The sequence below is a fragment of the Macrotis lagotis genome, chromosome 1 (assembly GCF_037893015.1).
Source record: "Macrotis lagotis isolate mMagLag1 chromosome 1, bilby.v1.9.chrom.fasta, whole genome shotgun sequence".
In the NCBI taxonomy this organism is placed as follows: Eukaryota; Metazoa; Chordata; class Mammalia; order Peramelemorphia; family Peramelidae; genus Macrotis; species Macrotis lagotis.
The window spans coordinates 902379563-902398115 of NC_133658.1; the positions used below are offsets into that span (position 1 = coordinate 902379563).

The 18553-nt window shown below is 55.6% G+C and overlaps 1 protein-coding gene across 3 annotated transcripts; it reads right to left on the reverse strand.

The window, feature by feature from the left end:
- Positions 1-526: 526 nt before the first annotated feature.
- Positions 527-18551, reverse strand: COQ8B (coenzyme Q8B). Of its 3 annotated transcripts, XM_074219096.1 has the most exons (15): positions 17925-18550; positions 17362-17541; positions 14757-14993; positions 14501-14567; positions 12308-12385; positions 12104-12226; positions 11859-11944; positions 11623-11763; positions 11438-11519; positions 11131-11224; positions 9834-9975; positions 9556-9663; positions 9397-9462; positions 1172-1258; positions 527-1081 (listed from the first exon to the last, which is right to left on the reverse strand). In XM_074219096.1, exons 3-15 carry the CDS (start codon positions 14988-14990, stop codon positions 797-799), a joined length of 1593 nt encoding a protein of 530 aa, XP_074075197.1. In that variant the 5' UTR covers positions 14991-14993; positions 17362-17541; positions 17925-18550; the 3' UTR covers positions 527-796. The 3 variants fall into 3 exon arrangements, with proteins under 3 accessions (XP_074075197.1, XP_074075196.1, XP_074075195.1); XM_074219095.1 differs by lacking the exon at positions 17362-17541 and having other exon boundaries at positions 17925-18551; XM_074219094.1 differs by lacking the exons at positions 17362-17541; positions 17925-18550 and adding an exon at positions 15497-15787.
- Between the last annotated feature and the right edge of the window lie 2 nt (positions 18552-18553).

The following is an 18553-nucleotide window of genomic DNA, read 5'->3' on the forward strand; positions in this document are numbered from 1 at the left end:
GCGCCACCCATTGGCCCGGCGCCCGCCCGGTATGCAAAGCAGCCCCTCCCCCCGCCGCTCCGAGGCCCCGCCCCCCAGAGATCTGTCGGGAACAGTTGCCGCTTGCCGGGCCGCGCCCCGCCGGGCCCCCGGTCCAGCCTCGAGCCCCCCAACTCGGGGGTGTCCTCCGGGGCGCACGGGGCTCCCGGGAACCCTTCCGGCCGCGGAGGGCCTAGTCTGGGCAGGGCAAGGCAGAGCTTTTGGGGCGGGGTGGGCCGTCCCCCTCCTCCGCTCCAGCCCCCGGGGTCCCCCAGGCCCCCAGGGGAAGGCGGCCTGGGGGGGCCGGGCCGGGCTGTCAGCTGGCAGAGCAGGTGGCCAGCACGCGGGGGGCGGGGAGGTTGTCCCTCCGGCAACAGATGGTTGGGGGCTTGGGCTTTTCAGGCCTGGAGGAGGGGAGGGGCAAGGCCTGGCGGGCCATCTGCACCTGGAGGCCCCAGCCCAGGAGCCTGGCCACCCCCAGTCCCAGAGAATGAGAAGGGGCAGGAGGGAGGGTGGTTCCCCTTTATTTAGGACATTACTGAATGCGCGGCCCATTGGGCCTGAAGCCAGCTGGTGGGGTGGGAGCACCCAGCTCCAGGCCATCTGGAACTCCCCTCCAGATTGGGGGGAGGCAGGGCTCAGAGGCTGGCCGCTAAGTGTGTGGGGGGGAGGCCCCTGCCGTCCCCCGGCCTAGGACAGCAGCCAGAGCCCTGGGGGCCAGCTGTCAGGGAAAGGCCTCCTGCATCACATCCATGGGTCCCAGAGGGAGGAGGGCCAGTTAGCCTGAGGGTTGGGGTGCCCAGTAGTGCTGGTAGACCTCGTGGAACAAGTCCCCGCAGGCAATGTTGGCCTTGAGACGGGCACAGGCCAGGAAAGCCCCTGCCAGCTTGCGGTGAAGGGCATAGGTCTCCTCTGGGGGGGGGCACAGGCGATGGCGCAGCATGATGGGGATCAGGTCCTGCACCCGGCGAGCCGTGTCCCCTGCCCCAAAATCATAGGGGCCAGCGCTGGCAAAAGGCTCCCCAAGAATCATGACTGCTTCCACATGGGCCTCCGAGAACGCCTGGGGTAGAACGGGGAGAGGAGTTAGGAAGGCTTTGGAGGGTGGCCACCTTTCTCTCTTCCCACTGGGATCTCTCCCTGGTGCCCTCACCTTGGTCTCCAAACCTGTCAGGAGCTTCAGGTCCTGCGATTTCTTTAGGACTCGAGCCCGGTCACCATCTGCAGCAGCCTTCACCACCTATAAAAAAAAAAACCAAGTCTGTTGGGGGGGGCAAGGGGGGGGCCTGGGTTCTCATCGGGCCTTCCCTTTCCCTCCTCTAGCCATCTAGATGGGGGTTCTTCCCTGTTCTCCAGGACCCAGCCAGGGAGTGTCCTCTCCCTAGGGCATTGACCCTCTCTGGCTTCTCGGGAGGGGGCACCCTACAAACTATCCATGGCTCCTAAGCACCAGGGAAGCGGCTCATTTCCAGCCACACTGGCCACATCACTGGAGAGGTCCGAGGAAAGTGTAGTCATTGGCGATCCAGAACAACAAAGGACTCTCCTCGTTTTACAGAGAAGTGAGGCCCAAGGCAAGCAAAGGTCGCTGCAAAGTGGGATCTGATGAACCCCTTCCTCTGCTCTCTTTCCAGAGAGCCAAACCAGCATGTCCGAGTGGGGAAAGGCCTCTGTGGGAGCACATCCCTGGTGCAGGACAGCTCAGAGGAACCATATGGAAATGGGGAGCACCTCTGTACTTATCTACACCCCAGCTCATCCTCCACAGGCACTCCACTTGGCACCACCCCCACTCCCAGCCTCCCACTTTCCTGAGAAAAGGAAGGCTGGCTGAGGGGAACTGCCTCGACTGCCCCCTCATGGACTCCTCCACTCCCAGGTTCCCTGCACCCCCTGCTCGTCTGCTCAGCCCTCGCTGAGGGCCCAGCACGCTCCACTGGGGAAAGGCAGGGCCAGCTGCAGGGACCTGGGTTCCAATTCCAAGCAGGTCGCCCACCTACACTGTACTGCCTTTTTCCGGTCCGGGTCAGATGATGCTCCGAGGCTGCAGCCTGCACCCCTCCTTATAGCCCTCTGGGCCCCCACTTGGGGTGGAGTGCCTTTGCCAGACCCTTCTCAGCTCCCTTCACAGAGGAGGAACCTGGGGGACGGGGGGGGGGGGGGGGGGGGGGGGAACTTGACTTGCCCAGGGACAGAGCAGTTCTGGGTCGGCGCACTCTGGTGCCCCCTGGTGTCCAGTCCTGAAACAGCTCGCTCGGACCCTGCAATCTGGTCTGCTTCTGCCCCCCCCCCCCCCCCCCCCACTGAACATGCTGGCCCAGGACCACCAAGGACTTCTTGGACCATGGCCTCCACCCACCCTGCCCTCTACCCCAGCTCCCCCCCTTCTGGACCATCTCCCCGGCAGGGCTTCACAGCAGGTGCCTCATCCATGCTTACTCTGAATTCAGCCTTTGGTCCCTCCAGACCTTGGGCTCAGCCCCTGAACCCTCTCCTTGCTGCGTGCTAGGACTTCAGGCACCCCCCGCTCCACAGGGGCCTTCCAAAGACTGTCCAACCATGTGAACCCACGCTCCTGATCTCTCCTCCACAAGGGCTCTCACTTCCCCAAAGCATGGAGTCAGGAGGCTTCCCACTTGGGATCTGCCTCATGGACAGGAGCCCAATGGCTCAAGGGCGTTCTTCAGGCACAGGGAGGAGAGGTTCCTCAGGAGGAGGGAAGATGAAGGAGGATTCTGGGGTGAAGACAGAGAAGGCCGACCACTGTCAGGAGGCTGCACTCGGGAAGGGCAAGAGTAGTTCCAGAGGCAGAGCTGGAAAGCTGGAACCAGGCCCTGCCCCACGAGGGCAGCTCTGGGGCAGCAGAGGCTGTCTGACTGTACGACAGTAAGGAACAGAGGAAGACGAGAAGGATGCTTTTGGGGTGCACATCCTTGTGGAGGCCCACTGAGGGGGCTGTTGGGCAATTTGAGACCCACCGAGAGAGAGAGGTATAGCATCTGGGATCCAAGATCTGTCAGATCAGGTGACCACTGCCACCTCCACTAATCCACCTGGGCAATCTAACAGGAAGGAGCCCATGCTGAAGGTGAGAGTCTGGAGAAGCAAAAAGGAGGGGTGCTCGTGTGGTTGAGAAGACAACATTGGAGAAAGCCAGGCCGAGCTTCTTGGATGCCCTACCCAGGCTTTCTCCTGGGCCCTCTTTTGGTTATCACTTCCAGGGATTTTCATCACTTATAGGACTTCCATGTCCATAGCTCCAGGCCTCTTCTCTCCCCTAAGCTCCAATGCCAAGTTGCCTTCAGGACTACCATCCCTGTATGTATCCTGGCCTCCTCCAACGCTCACCTCCGTGCCCTTCTTTCCACTGGCCTCATCACTTTTCTGGTTTACTCCTTGCCTTGAGTTTCTGCACCATCTTCTAATCATCCTCCCTGGGGCCAGCTTCTCCCCTCTCCAGACCAGCCTCTGCTTATGTGGAGGCCCCTGCCTCATGCTTCTGGAACATGCTCCCCCTTCCTGCTTTGGCCCTTTCCCCCTCCCCCCCGTCCCTCACAAGCTGGCTCTGGTCTGTCTTTGTCAAAGGGCCAGTCCAAAGAGTGTGGCCCCCGGGCATGGCCCTGCCACCTCAGCCCTCCAAAGGGACCTGCAGGGGCCAACCCTAAGCCCCAAGAGCTCAGAGTTCTCAATCACCAAGAAAGGGCTTTGGCCACAGGTGGTGCTATCTCAAAACTTACTGTGACTCCGGGCAGGTCACATCATCTCTCTTAACCTCAGTTTCCTTGACTGTAAACACCTCCCTCACAGGATCACATGAGATTATCTTTGTACCAAACGCTTAGAAGTGTGCCTGCTATAGAGTAGGTGCCATATAGAGGCTTTCCTCCTTCCCTTTATCCATCATGAGGGTCAAGTTGAGTCACATTAATAAAGCCATTTGTGAACCCTGAAGAGCCTTAAGATCTCCAGCTTATCTCTGGGCATTACCTTTGCTGATCCCCTCTGGCTTCCTATGGGGGTCCCTGTACTTGGAGGCTGGGGGGAGGGGCCCAGAGAAACAGCTCATACCCAGTGAGACTGCCCAAAGCCACCATTAATCTAGAACTACAAAAGATCTCCTTTTATAGAGGAGGAAACTGAGGTCCACAAACCCTAATACCAGTCACTGTTCTGGCTCTTTACTTCTCTATCTCCCGCAGCAGAATGGAAGCTCTCTGAGGGCAGGGAGCATTCCACTGTTCTCTCTAGGATGGGGTCAGCTGAACTGAATGGAACTAATAAAGGTTGGCCAGAATTCCTGCTCCTGGAGCAAACTAAATTAAAGGGGCAAGAACCTGAACAAGAAGGGGACCCCCACGATCATCTCTAGATGCCACAGAGAGAAGATCCCACATTCAGACACCCACAATTTCACAGGAGACAAAATCCAAGAAAGGAGCCTGCAACAGAATCCCTGTCCTCAGGTTTCCAGGCCCAGATACCTCTAGGAAAGCTAAGCAGCAAAGGGAGCCAGTCATCCAAAAATAGGAAGCAAACGGGGCCTTGTCAGTCCCTGGGCCCCGTGAATGGACCCCAGATCTGAAGGGGGAGGGCTCAGGAAGAGGAGAGGAGGTGGGCAGGGGGCAACATCAGAGAATGATAGGAAACCTAGGAAAGAGAATGTGGAACAGGGTGTAGGAGGCAGAAGGGCAAACAGGGCAAGCCCAAGGTAAGAGCAGCAGAAGCTTGGTCCAGAGGTCCCAGAGAGTGGACACAGATGCCTTCAAGAATCCAGGGATGCTCAAGGGCATTCTTGTTGGTAAAACCAAGGCAGCAGTAACTTGATAAATGACTCCATCCTTAAAAAGATGGAGGCAACCCCTGGGATATATCTAATTCCCAACAAGAGGGACGATCTGGCTGCTGGGAGAAAATGACCAGAACCTGTGATGGGGCTGGGGGAAGAACTGCTCCATCTTACAGGTTTTGAGAGAAAGAGATTAGGGACCCTCTGGAAGAGGGTTCTGGGAAAGGACTGGAAGCTTCTGCAGGAGTCTTTTCAGGAGGCCCAAGAAGAACAAGTCCAATGAGGACAAGAGCATGGCTGAAGACAGCTATGGGGCTCTATCAGAAAACTATGGCAGGGGCAGCTAGGTGGTACAGTGGATAGAGCACTGGCCCTGGAGTCAGGAGGACCTGAGTTCAAATCTGGCCTCAAACACTTAATAACTCTAGCTGTGTGGCCTTGGGCAAGTCACTTAACCCCATTTGCCTAGCAAAAAACTAAAAAAAAAAAACCTATGGCAAAAGTGAGTTTAAAGGGAAGATGTCTTCTCCAACAGAAAAGGGTCAAAAGATAGGAGCAAACTGGGTCAAAAGAAGCTATCATTCCAAAGCAAGGCCTGGGTTTCAGTACACATTCAGCCAACTGACAGAGATGACCAAAGCTGGCAATGTCAGTTGATGGTGGAGGGGTTGGGCCAAGACAGGTGCACCAGTACACAGTTGGGAGGGCTGTGACTCACTACAACTGTTCTGGAAATATATAATTAAAGTGACTAAAAGGCCATAGGCTTTGATCCAGAGATTCCTCTGCTGGGTCCCTGACAAAGAAAATCGGTCTCCACCCCTACCATGCTATTTAGATGAGAGCTCTAATTTAGGGGAGCAAAGAAAAAGTCAATGCCCGACGACTGATTAATGATGAAACAAACTGGTCAGTGAATGTGAGAAGATACGACAGCTCTGTCAGAAGTGACAAAGAGATGAAGGCAGAGAAGCCCTGGTAACACAAATATGAACAGATGCAGAGTGAAGGCAGCAGAGCCAGAGAGACAAAGGTGACCAAACACCCCCAAACTGCCCCCACCCCCACCCCCAGCAACCGAGAGCTTGGTGGAGACCCAGCCCGGCTTCCTTTGCCAAAGTCAGGGGTCCAAGGGTGCAGAACACTGTCTAGCATTGTTGGGGAGAAGATACTCCCATCCCTTCAATCTGAGAGTAGGAAAGAAATTTGTTGATTGTTTGGGAGAGGAGCTGGGTTTCTTCTCTCCTGGCTCAGGATCCAGACAGGAACCACAGCAAGGTAGATGGAAATGGGAATGAGAAACATAAATATTCCATAGAATTTGGGCAGGTCCATCTCTCAAGTCCTGTATATGGTCACCCAAGAGTGATTTGGGCAGATCCAGATCCTGGGGGAGTCCCAAATACCTTGTAACCCTCTCCAGCAGTACTAGAGAGTTAGTGAGGGGGAGCTGGAAACATTTGGGGTGTGGACAACCTTTGACCATAGAGTTGGGAGTTAAAGAACAATTCTTCCAAACTATAAATCATTTCTCCTAAAATATGTTAAGTTTGTTTTTTTTTTAAGAATTGTACATTGATTTTGCTGACTTTCTCTCCTTTTGGGTGTGGGGTGGGGAGGAGAACCACTTAGGAAGAGTGCTTTTTCAGCCAGGTGGAGACAGTAGTCCTAACAAAGGGGATGATTTGGGCCTGAATGGAGTGATAACAGTATGAGTAGAAAGATGGGGCCGGATGTGAGGTATGGAGGAGGAAGAGTGACTCCATGTGGCAACTGCAGGGATGAGAGGGGAAGGACAGTAAGGGGCACAAGATGATTAGGAAACTTAAACCGGGGGAAAGGTCTGGGGGGGAGTGTGGAGGAGGGACGAGGAGGAGTTGAGACTCTGGAAATGGGACCTGCAAGTGAAGATGGAGCAAGGAGGCATCCCTGGGCTGGGGAGAGCAGAGCCAGCCTCCAAAGCCAAGCAGTGAGAGACTAGCAGCTCCTATCTACTGCCCAGGATTGTCAGGAATATCGAATGAGAAACCAAGGCAAAGCACTCCTGCAAAACCTGAAAGCATGAGCCCAGGGTTGTTGGGAGGCTGAGGTCTCCTCCCAGCCCCTCAGATTTCTGGGAGTGCAAGAGGACAGAGAGTGTGAAGAGAACAGGTAAAGTGAAGGGTACAGGAGCAACTGTGAGCACCCAAGAGCGGACAGGCCTGGGTGGGCTGGGAGGAGAAGAAGAGGGGCTCTTCTGCCAAGGCAGGGGTGAGCAGAGGAGGATGGGGAGGAGAGCTAAAGATGACAAAGTGGGAAGAGGGGAGACCCCAGGCAGAGCCTGGACCAGGACAGCAGCCTGGGCTGCTCACTTGCTTCTGTTTTCTCTGCCAAGGAATGATCTTTGGATGGAAAAGGACAGGACAAAGCTGGGCAACAGGGAGTTGGGTCATCGGGCTCACGTGACCTCCACCATCAGGAATGGAGGCAGCGGCAGATGGGATGGCTAAGGCGCTGTTGGTGACCTGTGAGAGACCACTGAGAATGGGAGGGGGACCAGAGGACTGGAGAAGGGCAAAGGATGGAGGCTGGGAAACTACCCTGGGAGGGTCAGAATGATGGAGGAGATGACACTTGCCGCCTCCCTTGATGACAGGATCCTTCAGGATATTTAGGACTGCCTGGGCAGCCATGTGGAACTAAGGAAGCCTGGGGTCTGAGCTTGGTCCTGGGATGGCCAGCATTTGAATTAGTCTTTGGATGGAGGCCAGCTTGGCACACTAATTCGATCTGCAGGGAACCACTCCCCCTTGGAGTTAGTGACCTGCTTCCAATCTCACCTCTAGCACTCAGTTTCCTCTTCTGCAAAATCTATTTACTGTCTCCAGTTTATCCTGCCTTTAATGTCTCTTCACCCAGTGTTGTCTCCCCGGTATGCCGTGAGCCCCTGGAAGGCAGGGCCAGTCTCTTGCCTCTCTTGTATCCTCAGGGCTCAGCAGGAGGAGCTTCATAAATGCTGACTGTCTGAAGGGGCTTGGGCTGTGACATGAGGGCCAGCCTGCACCCAATCAACCCCATCCTCCCAAAGTTTATGCAGAGTGAGCAGAGCCAAGGTGCCGGAGGCCGCCCGCTGCCTTTTGGGCTCCCGAGGTCTTGAGGGCTCCCGGCTGTCTGCCTGGTGGCCTCGCCCAGAGGTTCCAGTTGAATCTATGGTGGACAGGGACAAGGCCATGGCATGGCAGCCCAGGTCCTACACAATATTATTCATTCGGGATCAATGTATGTAAAGTCTCACTCTTGGCATAAGAGAATCCATGTCAGGAGCCCCCAGTGGGACTGGAAACAACTTGGGTGAGGGTGGTCAGGGACAGGAGGGGACACAGACCTCAGGGCACTGAGACCAGATCATCTGAGGTGGCAGAGAAGGCCCCCCCATCCAAGGGGAAAGGGCAAAGCCCACTGCAATCCATGGATATGGGATGGAGCGAGGGTGGAGAGGTGCTGATGCAAAGCAAAGCGAACAGAGGCAGGAAGGCCTGGACCACATGAGGCCAAGTACAATGACAAGCTGGGCTGGAGGAGGGATCTCGAGGAGGGGGTGGGGGGCTCTGAGGACAATGTGCTGGTTAGCTTTCCTGAGCTGCTTTTCACACCCCACCGCACCCCACCCCCTTTTTAAAGGAATTTTTTTTTTTTTTACAAAAGATGGATGGCTCTCCAGGGAAAGGAAAAGAGAGGAGGGCAGAAATGGAAATGAAGGAGTATAAAAGCAAATATATGGCTACATTTTTTTTAAAGAGAAAGAAGAGGAGCTTGGGCTTTAGGACTTTAAGGCTGTCAAAGCACTTTCCCCTGGTTATCTCCTTGGACCCTCACAATAGCCCTGGCAGGTAGGTGCTAGGATTATCCCTCTTTTACAAATGAGGAAACTGAGGCACAGAGGAGTCACTTGCCTAGGGCTATACAGCTGGGAATGATCTGATGCTGGATTTGAACTCAGGTCCTCCGACTCCAGCCCTGTGCTCTACCCACAGAGGCACTCCCTGACGGCGGCTTGGTGCTTCTCTATGCTCTCTGCTTCAAATGTGCCACGTCTACCCCCTCTTCCACATGTCCCTGGTCAGGGTCTTGAAGAAAGCTGGCCAGCCCTCTCCTTTCAGGAGCCCCCTCCCTTCCTCAGAGTCTCCTGGGGGCTCCAATACCTGGCGACTGGCCATGTCAACATCTGGGTCATGGGCATCAGGAAGGCCATCCACTGCCCAAACTCTGAGCAGGCCCTTTGTTCCCACCCAGGACAGGGAGAGAGGGGAGGAAGCTGGACGCCACTTCCAGGCAGGAGCAAGCCAGGAAGCAGAGGCTGGGTGGCCAGAAGAGGTCTTCTCATGGAGAGGAGAGATTAGCCCTGGGACAGAAAGGCTGGCCAAGGGCGGCACCTGAGGCAGGGTTTGGCTCCACTGCCACCCTGGGAGGTGTCCATGCCCAGACTGAATTCATCCTGAAGGTCTGTACTGAAGGGCAGACTGGTGTAGGTGATTTGGTCACTGGGATGGGGGAAGGGCAGGGAGCAGAGGCAGGAAGCCTGCAAACCCTCCAGCCAAGGACAAGAGACTCACCTCAATGTAGTGGTCTGTGAACTCTGACCCAAACTTTCGGCTTGCCCCAAAGTCCAGTAGAGTCACCTATGAGGTGGGAGCAGAGGTCAGAGGTTGATCAATGACATGGGCCCCAGGATTCCCTTTCCACCTGGGTAAGCCAGGTCTTGAGGTACCCACCTTGTGGCTGGAGACATCATATAGGAAGTTGGCCCAGTTGGGGTCTGTCTGCATGAATCGGAACTCAAACAGCTCCTTAAGGCAAAGCCGCAGGAGCTCCCGGCAGATCTAGGAGTAGAGATGGGGAGAGGTTGACCCTGTGGTGATCCTCCCTTCTCTATGCCCTCTCTGACAGGGGATCCCAGAGATGACCATTACTAAGGGGCTTCAATGAGATAGAGCCTATAGGCCCAGGGGGCTCATCAGGGATCCCGGCTTTTCCCTGCCTTGCCCCTTACCTGGTTCCGGACATCTTGGCTCAGGCCCTGGCACTGGTCCAGGGGCATCCCATTGGCCAGCTCCATGGCCAACACCCGGCCTGTACTGAGCTCCTCGATCACAGCAGGAACGTGGAAGAAGGGGTCTCCTTCTAGGAGCTGCCTGCAAGGTACAGGGTCAGGAGTTGGGAAGAGGAAGGGGCCCAGCTCCCTTGGAGACACTGGGTGACTTGGGCAAAGTCCTCCCTCTCTTATTTTGACAGAGTGTGGGTCCTGATGCCTTCCCCCTGCCTGCCTTCATGGTTTGGCACCTCCGAGGACTCTCCCAATCACTCCCTCAGGCGCCAAGACCTCCTCTCAGGACACGACCATGAGGGTCTTATCTGGCTGCCTCCTTCTTGAAGCCAGGGTCCACTATTTTTGTATCTCTGCCCAGGAGCCAATCCAGTGTCTGGAGCACTGGCCTCAAGACTTGCCCTGGGTCTGAGAGGGGGAATCCAGGCCTTCCTATGCTTTGGAAGTACTGGAGGAAGAAGGGCTAGCAGCTGGCCTCTCCCCACTCCTTTGCAGGGGGGCCTGGGGTGTATCCCTTTGGGAGGAATTCCAGCTCCCTAAAAGGCCATCAACCCAAACATGAAGAATTAACAGAGCCAAGCACGTGGATGAACTCGAGTCAGCAGGTCCTGCAGCTGAATCTTGCCTCAAGCCCCTACAGACCAGGGCCTGAATGGAGGCAGCTGAGAGCTCTGCCCTGGAATGCTCTGAGTGATCCCTCACAGGTGAGCTCTAAGTTGGCCTTGGCTCCCTCCCTGGTTGAGGTCTCCAGGTCCAGAAGGGTGGAGCTAGAGCCTCCATCTTCTGTCTGGAGACCGCTGAGACAGAGGGAGGCTTAGGGCCACTCCAGCCCCACTGCAGCTCCTGCCCCCTGTTCTCTGGGGTGAAGCTAGCCAGGGCTAAGCCCGCCTCCACATGAGCACCCTCCAAGGACTTAGATCATGCCTTCTGGGCCTTCTCTTCTCCAATTGCTTCTTAAGTGACAGACTCAAGGCACTTCCTGTCTGGGCTGCTCTCCTTTGGGCACTGTCCAGCTTAGCAATGTCCATTCTAGGATATGGTGGCCAGAAGTGGACACAAGCCAGATAGATGTGGAACCAGATGAGGGACCACCTCATTCTTGGAAGCTTGGGTGTGTGTGTGCAAGTGTATGCAGGAGCTGAGGTTCTTAAGGTCCCTCCTGGAAGGTCCCACCTCTCTAGCTCCTAAGGGGGTAGTCCTGTCTGCCACTGCCCAGCCTGGGCTGACCGGGTCCACTGCTCACCTGAAATTGCGGGCACAGGCGGCCTCCCGTCGATAGTCACACTCCCATGCCAGCTCTCGCTGCAAGGTTTGCAGACTCTGCTCAGCAAAGAGGCCTGTGAATAAGGGCATCACAACCAGCCTGTACCCAGGCCTGAACGGGTTGCAAAGCACCTTACAAATGTGGTCTCTGTGATCCAGGAGGGAGATCATATGTGGAAACAGAGACTGAAGGTCTCACAAGTGGTTAATGTCAAAGGCAGGATCTGAATCAAACCTAGAAATCTATCTGGGGGGCAGAGGGGGTTCCCCCCTCCCTCCGGGCTCACCTTCAGGCAAGGTCACACTCATCTTCAGCACAGCCAATAGATTCTCCACGTCACTCTGGATGCTCTGAGCCACACCTGGGTACTGTGGGGAAGGGGATATGTGCCACTGGGACCCTTCAACCTACTGCAGGGCTGGATGCCCTCCCCTTTGCCCTGTTGCTCCCTCACCTGGGCCTGCAGCTTACCTGGATCTTCACAGCCACTTCGGTCCCATCTTGCAGCACACCCTGGTGGACCTGACCAATGGAGGCAGCTGCAAAGGGCCTCTCTTCAAGGGAGGCCACCTTGGTCTGCCAGTTCCTGCCCAGTTCTTCCTCCAGGACTCTCTGCAGATGAGGCAGGCCACTGGGAAGTCAGGAGGGCAGCCCTGGCACCAGCCCTTGGCAGCTGAACAAAGCAGCGCCCCCCCCCAGCCACTCACCATCATCTGCCATCGGGGCATGAAGTCAGCGCTCTGACGGACCCTCTCAAAGATGCGCTGTAGCTGGGGGCTGATGAAGCTGTTGTCTAGGGATGGCAGGAAGGGGCAGGAGGGTCAGGGGGGGACCAGAACTAAAGGGCTCAGGAGTGTTTTTTTTTTGGGGGGGTGTCATTGTCTGGGCCGGCAAGAGGCTCCCTTAGGACTGGGCAAACTGGAGGGGTGGGGAGAGGGCTGGGGATCCATACCCTGGATGCTTAACATCTGGCCAACCTTGAGTGCTGCGCCTCGAACCGTGCACAGGGTCTTCACTATTCGCTCAGCATTGGCTTCAGAGAGGAAGGGGCTAGGGCCCAGAACAGAGCCCTCTTCTAGGGAAGGAATGGCAGGAGTTGGGATGAACAGAGTCCCCTCCCCCAGGGCTGCCAACCCCACCAGACATACTAACTTACCCCTGTGTGTCTGCCCTCCAGTCAGGGAAGTCTTGGCCACTTGAACCAGGGCGCCAAAGCCCAAGCCCACCGCGAGTCCTGGGGCAAGAGGCAGAGTTAGGTGCTGTGGCCCCGTCATCCTCCCTCCACCCCCCCCATTCTCTCCATTCTTTCTCTTTGGCTCTGGCTCTCTCCAGACCGCTGTCTGTCTCCATTGCAGTCACAGGCTCAAAGCTTTCAAATAGCAAGGGATCTCCAAGACCATCTAATCCAACCCTCTCAGTTTACAGATAAGGAAATGGGCCTGGGAGGGCCCAGGTCCATGAGGCAAACCCTCTGTGGGCCTGTCTCCTTTTCTTTCCCTTCTCCCCCTACTTCTCCCACACCTCTGGACCCTCTGGCCTTCCTTCTAGCCTCTGCACAGATGGGCGGATGCTGCCAAGTCCTCTGTTGTTAGAATTTTCTCCTCAAATTTTCTTTATCAATTCCTTTCTATAGTTCTTCCAAGTGCTTGCTGAGCAAGATTCGACCAGTGCTAGACCCTGCAGTGCAGACACTGAGACAAAACTGGGACAGCCCCTGCCTTGGATGGGCTTTCAGTCTATCAGGAGCATTACTACATTACTCAGACAGTGCCAAAGGGATTGCCAGAAGACCCTAATTGCTGGGTAGGTCCTCATGATCCTAGGAGGCTTCTGAGGGAGAGTGAAGAGGGGGAATGCCAGGTATGTTTGTGGGGGGTGTGGTAAGAGGGGGTCCTGTTTGGGCAAAGGCTTGGAGATGAGAGATAGAAGTTCTGTACAGGAATTGGCTACCTGGCCAAAGTAACTGTGAACACAAAAGAACCCTGAAAGATGGGTGGGGAGCAGACTTTGGAAGGTTTGAAACAAGGAAGCTGTGGAAGACTTTTTTTATTGGGCTGGGCATAGGGAGACAAGATTAGATCTATGCTTTAGGAAAATCCATTTAGAAGCCTGTGGAGGATAGTTGGGAGGGATTGGAGGCAAGGAGACCAATCAGGAGAGTGAGGAGGGCCTGGCCCAGGGTAGAAGATAGATCTGATGGAGCTTGAGAAGCAGAAGATGACTCTGGGGCCTGGGAGTCCTCAGCAGGCAGATAGATGTTGGGAATGAAGGATGTGTTTTAAGGGTAAAGACAAAGAGCTCTACGAGTCAGGTCTAGACCCTGGTGGTCCTGTGGAGAGGTTTCCCTCCCTCTGGGCCTGCAATCATGAAGATCTGAGTTCATATTCAGCCTCAGAATGCTACTAGGTGTGTGACTCTGGAGGCATTTAACCTCTGCTTTAATGTCCTCACCTATCAAATGGCCATGATCACAGACCTCTCAGCCCCAGCTGTAAGGAACAAATGAGATAATCTCCAGTAGCACAGGGCAGGTGTTCTCCTTCTCCCTCCATGAAGGAGATGGGAATCCAACCTCAGTTCTAGCTGTTTGTCCAGTCTAAAGCTGATCCTTTGATGAGCTCTGGGGTTCTGTCCTGTGTCCTTTTCTCCCCTCCCTCTCCATGACTTAACTTGGGGATCTCTTTGGCTCCCATGGATTAAATGATCATCTATGCTGATGACGTTCAAATCTACTTCTCCTGCCCCAACCTCTCTGCTGACCTCCAGCATCTTCTGACATCTCAAACTCAATCTGGAAATGGAACTCAGTATCTTTCCCCTTAAATAATCCCTCTCACCCTATTACTGTCAAGGATACCATTGGTTTCCCAACCCCAGGGTCATCCTAGGCTCTTCACTGTAGATTTCACCTTTGGAACGTCTCTTAAATGTGCCTGCTTCTCCCTGGTGCAGGCCCTCATCACCTCTTAGCACAGTGACAGACACACAGAATTCATGGACTGGCCATCCCCCATGGCCTCTGGAGGTGGGCTGGCAGGCTTGGCCTATTTCTCTTGGTTTGTCTAGTCTCTCTCTCATGATTTCACTGCCACATGATCACAAACTTGGTGCTAAAGGGGAGGTGTGAAATAACAGGGACCACCAGCACCATAACAGTAATGCCTGCCAGTGATCACCCTCCCATCTCCCTGGTCCCTAGACCAGCTCCAGGGTTGGGAACCCCCAACTGGAGACCATTAGTGGGGCCTTTCTGAGTCCCCGACTCTTCTTGTGATCAAGCCTTGGTCTGTCTCTCAATGTCTGTGCCCCTGGAGACATCTTGGCTCCATCTGCACAGGGTGGTACCTACCCCCAAAGTTGGCCAGGCGACTGATTCGAGAAGCAGGTACTTTTCGCTCCCGGGCTCGGTTGCTCAGCTGGGGAAATAGGGGGTGGAAATGGGGGTTTAGTTAACTAGTGAAGCCTGGGGAGGGGCACTGTGGGGAAGGGGCTGAGTTGAGGAAGTAGGAGTCATCAGTCAGGAGATGGTGTAGAAGGTACTCTAAGGGGGCAAGGCAGAGATGAAGCTGCCAGGGGCTAGAGTATGGGCACAGGGGCGGCATTACCTGGGGCCTCAGCCCCATTCTGGGCCGGGCTGCTTGCCGGGCTCTCTGGATATCTTCTTTACTCAGCCCAGGGGCTGAGGCTGGCCCATCACTGTTCTGAGTCCTGGCACTTGAGAGAGCCTGGGGGTGGGAGGGGGAGACTGGGGGCCCCTGACAATTCCCTCTGGAGACAGTGGCGGGGCCCAGGGCCTGACCCAGTCTCCGGGCAGTCCCTCGGAAGCGTTCAGACCACATGGTCTAGGGGAGAGAAGGGGGGGTCTCAGTTGTTGCCCTGTGCTTTACTAAGGGCCCCTCTCCCTTTCTTTCCCCCTTTTGGTGCTCAGTAATCTCTGCCTCCCAGGCCCGCTTTTCCTAGCCCCCCTCTATCTTTCCCTTGGATGGAGCCTTCTTTCCTGATTCTCTCCCTTTTGCTCCCTTCCTCAGGCCTTCCCTTCCTATGGCTTTTCTTTACTGCCTCTCCCCCTCCTCAGCACCCTGCCTGCCCCGGCTTTCTTTACCCCTTTTCTCTTCCCTCCCTCGGGCACCCTCCTCTGTCTCTCTCCCCCTTCCTTCTCTCCTTCCCCTGGCCCCCCACCTCAACCTCTGGCCCCCCTCTTGTATCTCTCTGGCCCCTCTTTTCTCTCCCCTCCCCCCTCTGGGCCTTCTCTCCTCTAGCCCCTCCCCATCTTCTCTCCCCCTCCCCTTCCTCCGCGCCCCCTGCTCGACACGGGCCCCCCCGCCCCTCCCGCGTTGCTAGGCACCCGCGGCTCCCCCTCGTGCCAGGCCCCCCTTCCTTCAGGTTCCCTCCGAAGATTCAGCACCGCCTCCCGACTTCCGGGAGGCCCGCCCCTCTGTTCGAGCCTGGCCAATGACAGGCGGATAGCCGCGCTGACTGACGGGAGCCTGAGCCGCCAGAGAGCAGGGCTGGGCGGCGGGGGCGGGACCCAGGCAGCGGGGGCGGGATTAGGGCGGGGCTTAGCGACTCGCTGCGCACGCCCCTTCCGGTCCCCCGCCCCCCTTTTCCATCCCCTTCCCATTCTGCACAGCTCCCCCCACTTCTGCACGATCGCACTTCCGATCCCCTTCCTTGCCCGGCACCCCAACTTAGGCTGCCCCTCCTTTGCAGGTCCCCCGGCCTCTGATCCTTCCTTGCATGGTGCCCCACTTCTGCTCCCCCTTCCTTACAGCCCCCACCTCGGCTCCACGTCCTCCCCCCTTTGCCCGCTTTCCTTCCTCCCCACTTGCTCCTGCTTGCACAGGTCCCCCCACTGCTGCTCTCCTGCCCCCCCACACCCCATTTTCCTTTCTCTTCCGGCAGCTTAGTAAGGGTGTGACTGGGGGCGAGTCCTTTGACCTTGCTGAGCCTCAGTTTCCCCAGAGGATATCTGCCCCCTGGGCAGTCTGGGTTCACCTAGTCTTTGCCTGAATTGTCCTGAAGCTCAAAAGATTAGAGATTAAAGCACCAGGCTGTTCTTTTAGGACTCCAGTTAATTCTAGTCCTTTCTCTCCTGACTCACCCTTTTCTATTCACTTCCAAGCTGCCTCAGACCTAGTTCCACCTGGACTTCTCACTTCAGTTCCTGTATCCCCCCCCATTAGAATTGGGGAAGTGGGAAGAGCCTGGGGGAGAAGGAGGGTGCTTTGCCCTGGATATTGATAAGAATGTGATGCAGAACAGTGGGGACCTGAGTCAGCCCTAGCATTTTTGGAAATCTGAGGTGGTGGCGGGGGAGGAGAGGAGATTGGGGTGCCAGCTGAGAGGGCCTGGGAGAATTCCAGCCTTCACACACACAGCCCAGGAGTGAGCATTGCTGACTCATCCCAACACCTGTCCTTTCTTCCTGGTCCCATTTCCCCTAAGGGGCTACAAAATGGGGCCCTAGAAACCTCCTCCCTACTTCCAGCCGGTTCCCCTGTGACTCATTCTAGGCTGTTCTTGACCCCAACCTCTCCAAGTGACTCAGTTTCTGCTGAACGTCCCCTCTAGGTTCTCATCACCCCTCACACTTTGCTGTAAGTGAGGCATCCCATCTCTGAGTCTGGAGAGAGAGGGCCTGTCTAGCTATGGACCCCTGGATCCAGAGGTCTGCAGTCTCCTATTTCAAGGGGGTTTAGGTGCCTGTCCCAAGTCCCCAGCTCCTCCCCCAACCCCTCACTCTGTCTTCCCTCTGAAATTATCTCACAGTAATTTATATAACCACATTATATATATCTTGTATCAGCATTATCACTGCCATGTCCTTACTCCTACTCTTAAACATAGTTCAAGAGTACATAGTAGGGGTGGCCAGGTGGCTCAGTGGATAGAGCACTGGCCCTGGAGTCAGAAGGACCTGAGTTTAAATTTGGTCTCAGACATTTCATAATGACCTAGCTGTGTGGCCTTGGGAAAGTCACTTAACCCCACTGCTTGGCAAAAACCTTAAAAAAAAGTACATAGTAAGGGCTTAATAAATGCTTCTTGTTGAGTGACTGGGGCCCAGTTTATTTGGTGCCTCCCTTCTGCAGAGTAATACTAATTAACCTTTGTACTTCACCATAAAGGCTGGTAAACCTTTCATTCCATTTCACTGGGATCTCAAAACAGTCCAGTGTAGAGAAATAATAATTCATTTTTGTACTTCACCTTGAAGGCTGTGATTCATTCTAGGCTGTTCTGGAGCCCAACCTCTCCAAGTGAGTCAGTTTCTGCTGAAAGTCCCCTCTAGGTTCTCATCACCTTGCTCTTAAACACAGTTCAAGAGTACATAGTAGGTGTGGCTAGGTGGCGCAGTGGATAGAGCATGGGCCTTGGAGTCAGGAGTACCTGGGTTCAAATCAGACCTCAGACACTTAGTAATTACCTAGCCACGTGGCCTTGGGCAAGCCACTTAACCCCATTGCCTCGAAAAATCTAAAAAAAAAAGGACAAAGAACAAAGAACAAAAAAAGGGTACATAGTAGGGGCGGCTGGTGGTGCAGTGGATAGAGCACTGGCCCTAGAGTCAGGAGGACCTGAGTTCCAATTTGGTCTCAGACATTTCATAATGACCTAGCTGTGTGGCCTTAACCCCACTGCCTGGAAAAACCTTAAAAAAAAAAAGAGTAGATAGTAAGGGCTTAATAAATGCTTCTTGTTGAGTGACTGGGGCCCAGTTTATTCGGTGCCTCCCTTCTGTAGAGCAATACTAATTAACCTTTGTACTTCACCTCGAAGGCCTGTAAATCTTCCATTCCATTTCCCTGGGATCTCAAAACAGTCCGGTGTAGGAATGGTTATTCCATAATCACAATCACAATCGTAATAACGTTGCAATAATCGTCGGGGTCTCTTCTGGTCGCTTCCCTCCAGGCCTCTGACGGACCCCATCCCTGGCTCGGAATGCCTAGGAGGCCCCATTCCTAAGGATGAAGCCGACCTCGAGTTTCTCCCCACCCAGAGAATAGCCACTGGGCGCCCATCGGGCAGTGTTCCGAGCTGCCTGAAATGGAGTGCCCTTCTCGGACAGCGCCCGTGCAAGCCCCGCTCCAGGGCAGGCGGTCATTCTGTAGTGCCAGACGCCAAGGGGAAGGCCATCTCGCCTTTATGTGACGGCCTCCAGGGGCTGGGGTGTCTTAGGGCAAGGGCAGCTGTGTCCCCCCGAGGTAATGAGGCCGCACGGCCCTGCGTTCTGGGTTGTGGCCACACGTGGTCCTCGGACCGGCCGGCCCTGGGGGGCCACGGCATCCGGTGGGGCCGTGCTGAGCCCCCAGCCTCACTTCCTCCTCCGGGGCCGTCCGGGTCGGCCCACGGCCCGGGAGGGGCTGCAGCCTGGGGCCGGGGTGACTCAGGGCGGCGG

Excerpts from the sequence above, each read along its gene's own strand:
- COQ8B (XM_074219094.1), bottom strand. The coding sequence starts at position 15,772 with ATGGGAAGGGGATGGAAAAGGGGGGCGGGGGACCGGAAGGGGCGTGCG. Across the intron at positions 14,994-15,496 it reads GGCACGAGGGGGAGCCGCGG|ACCATGTGGTCTGAACGCTT; the intron begins GTGCCTAGCAAC and ends TCTCTCCCCTAG. Across the intron at positions 9,976-11,130 it reads GCCTGTGCCCGCAATTTCAG|GCAGCTCCTAGAAGGAGACC; the intron begins GTGAGCAGTGGA and ends TGTACCTTGCAG.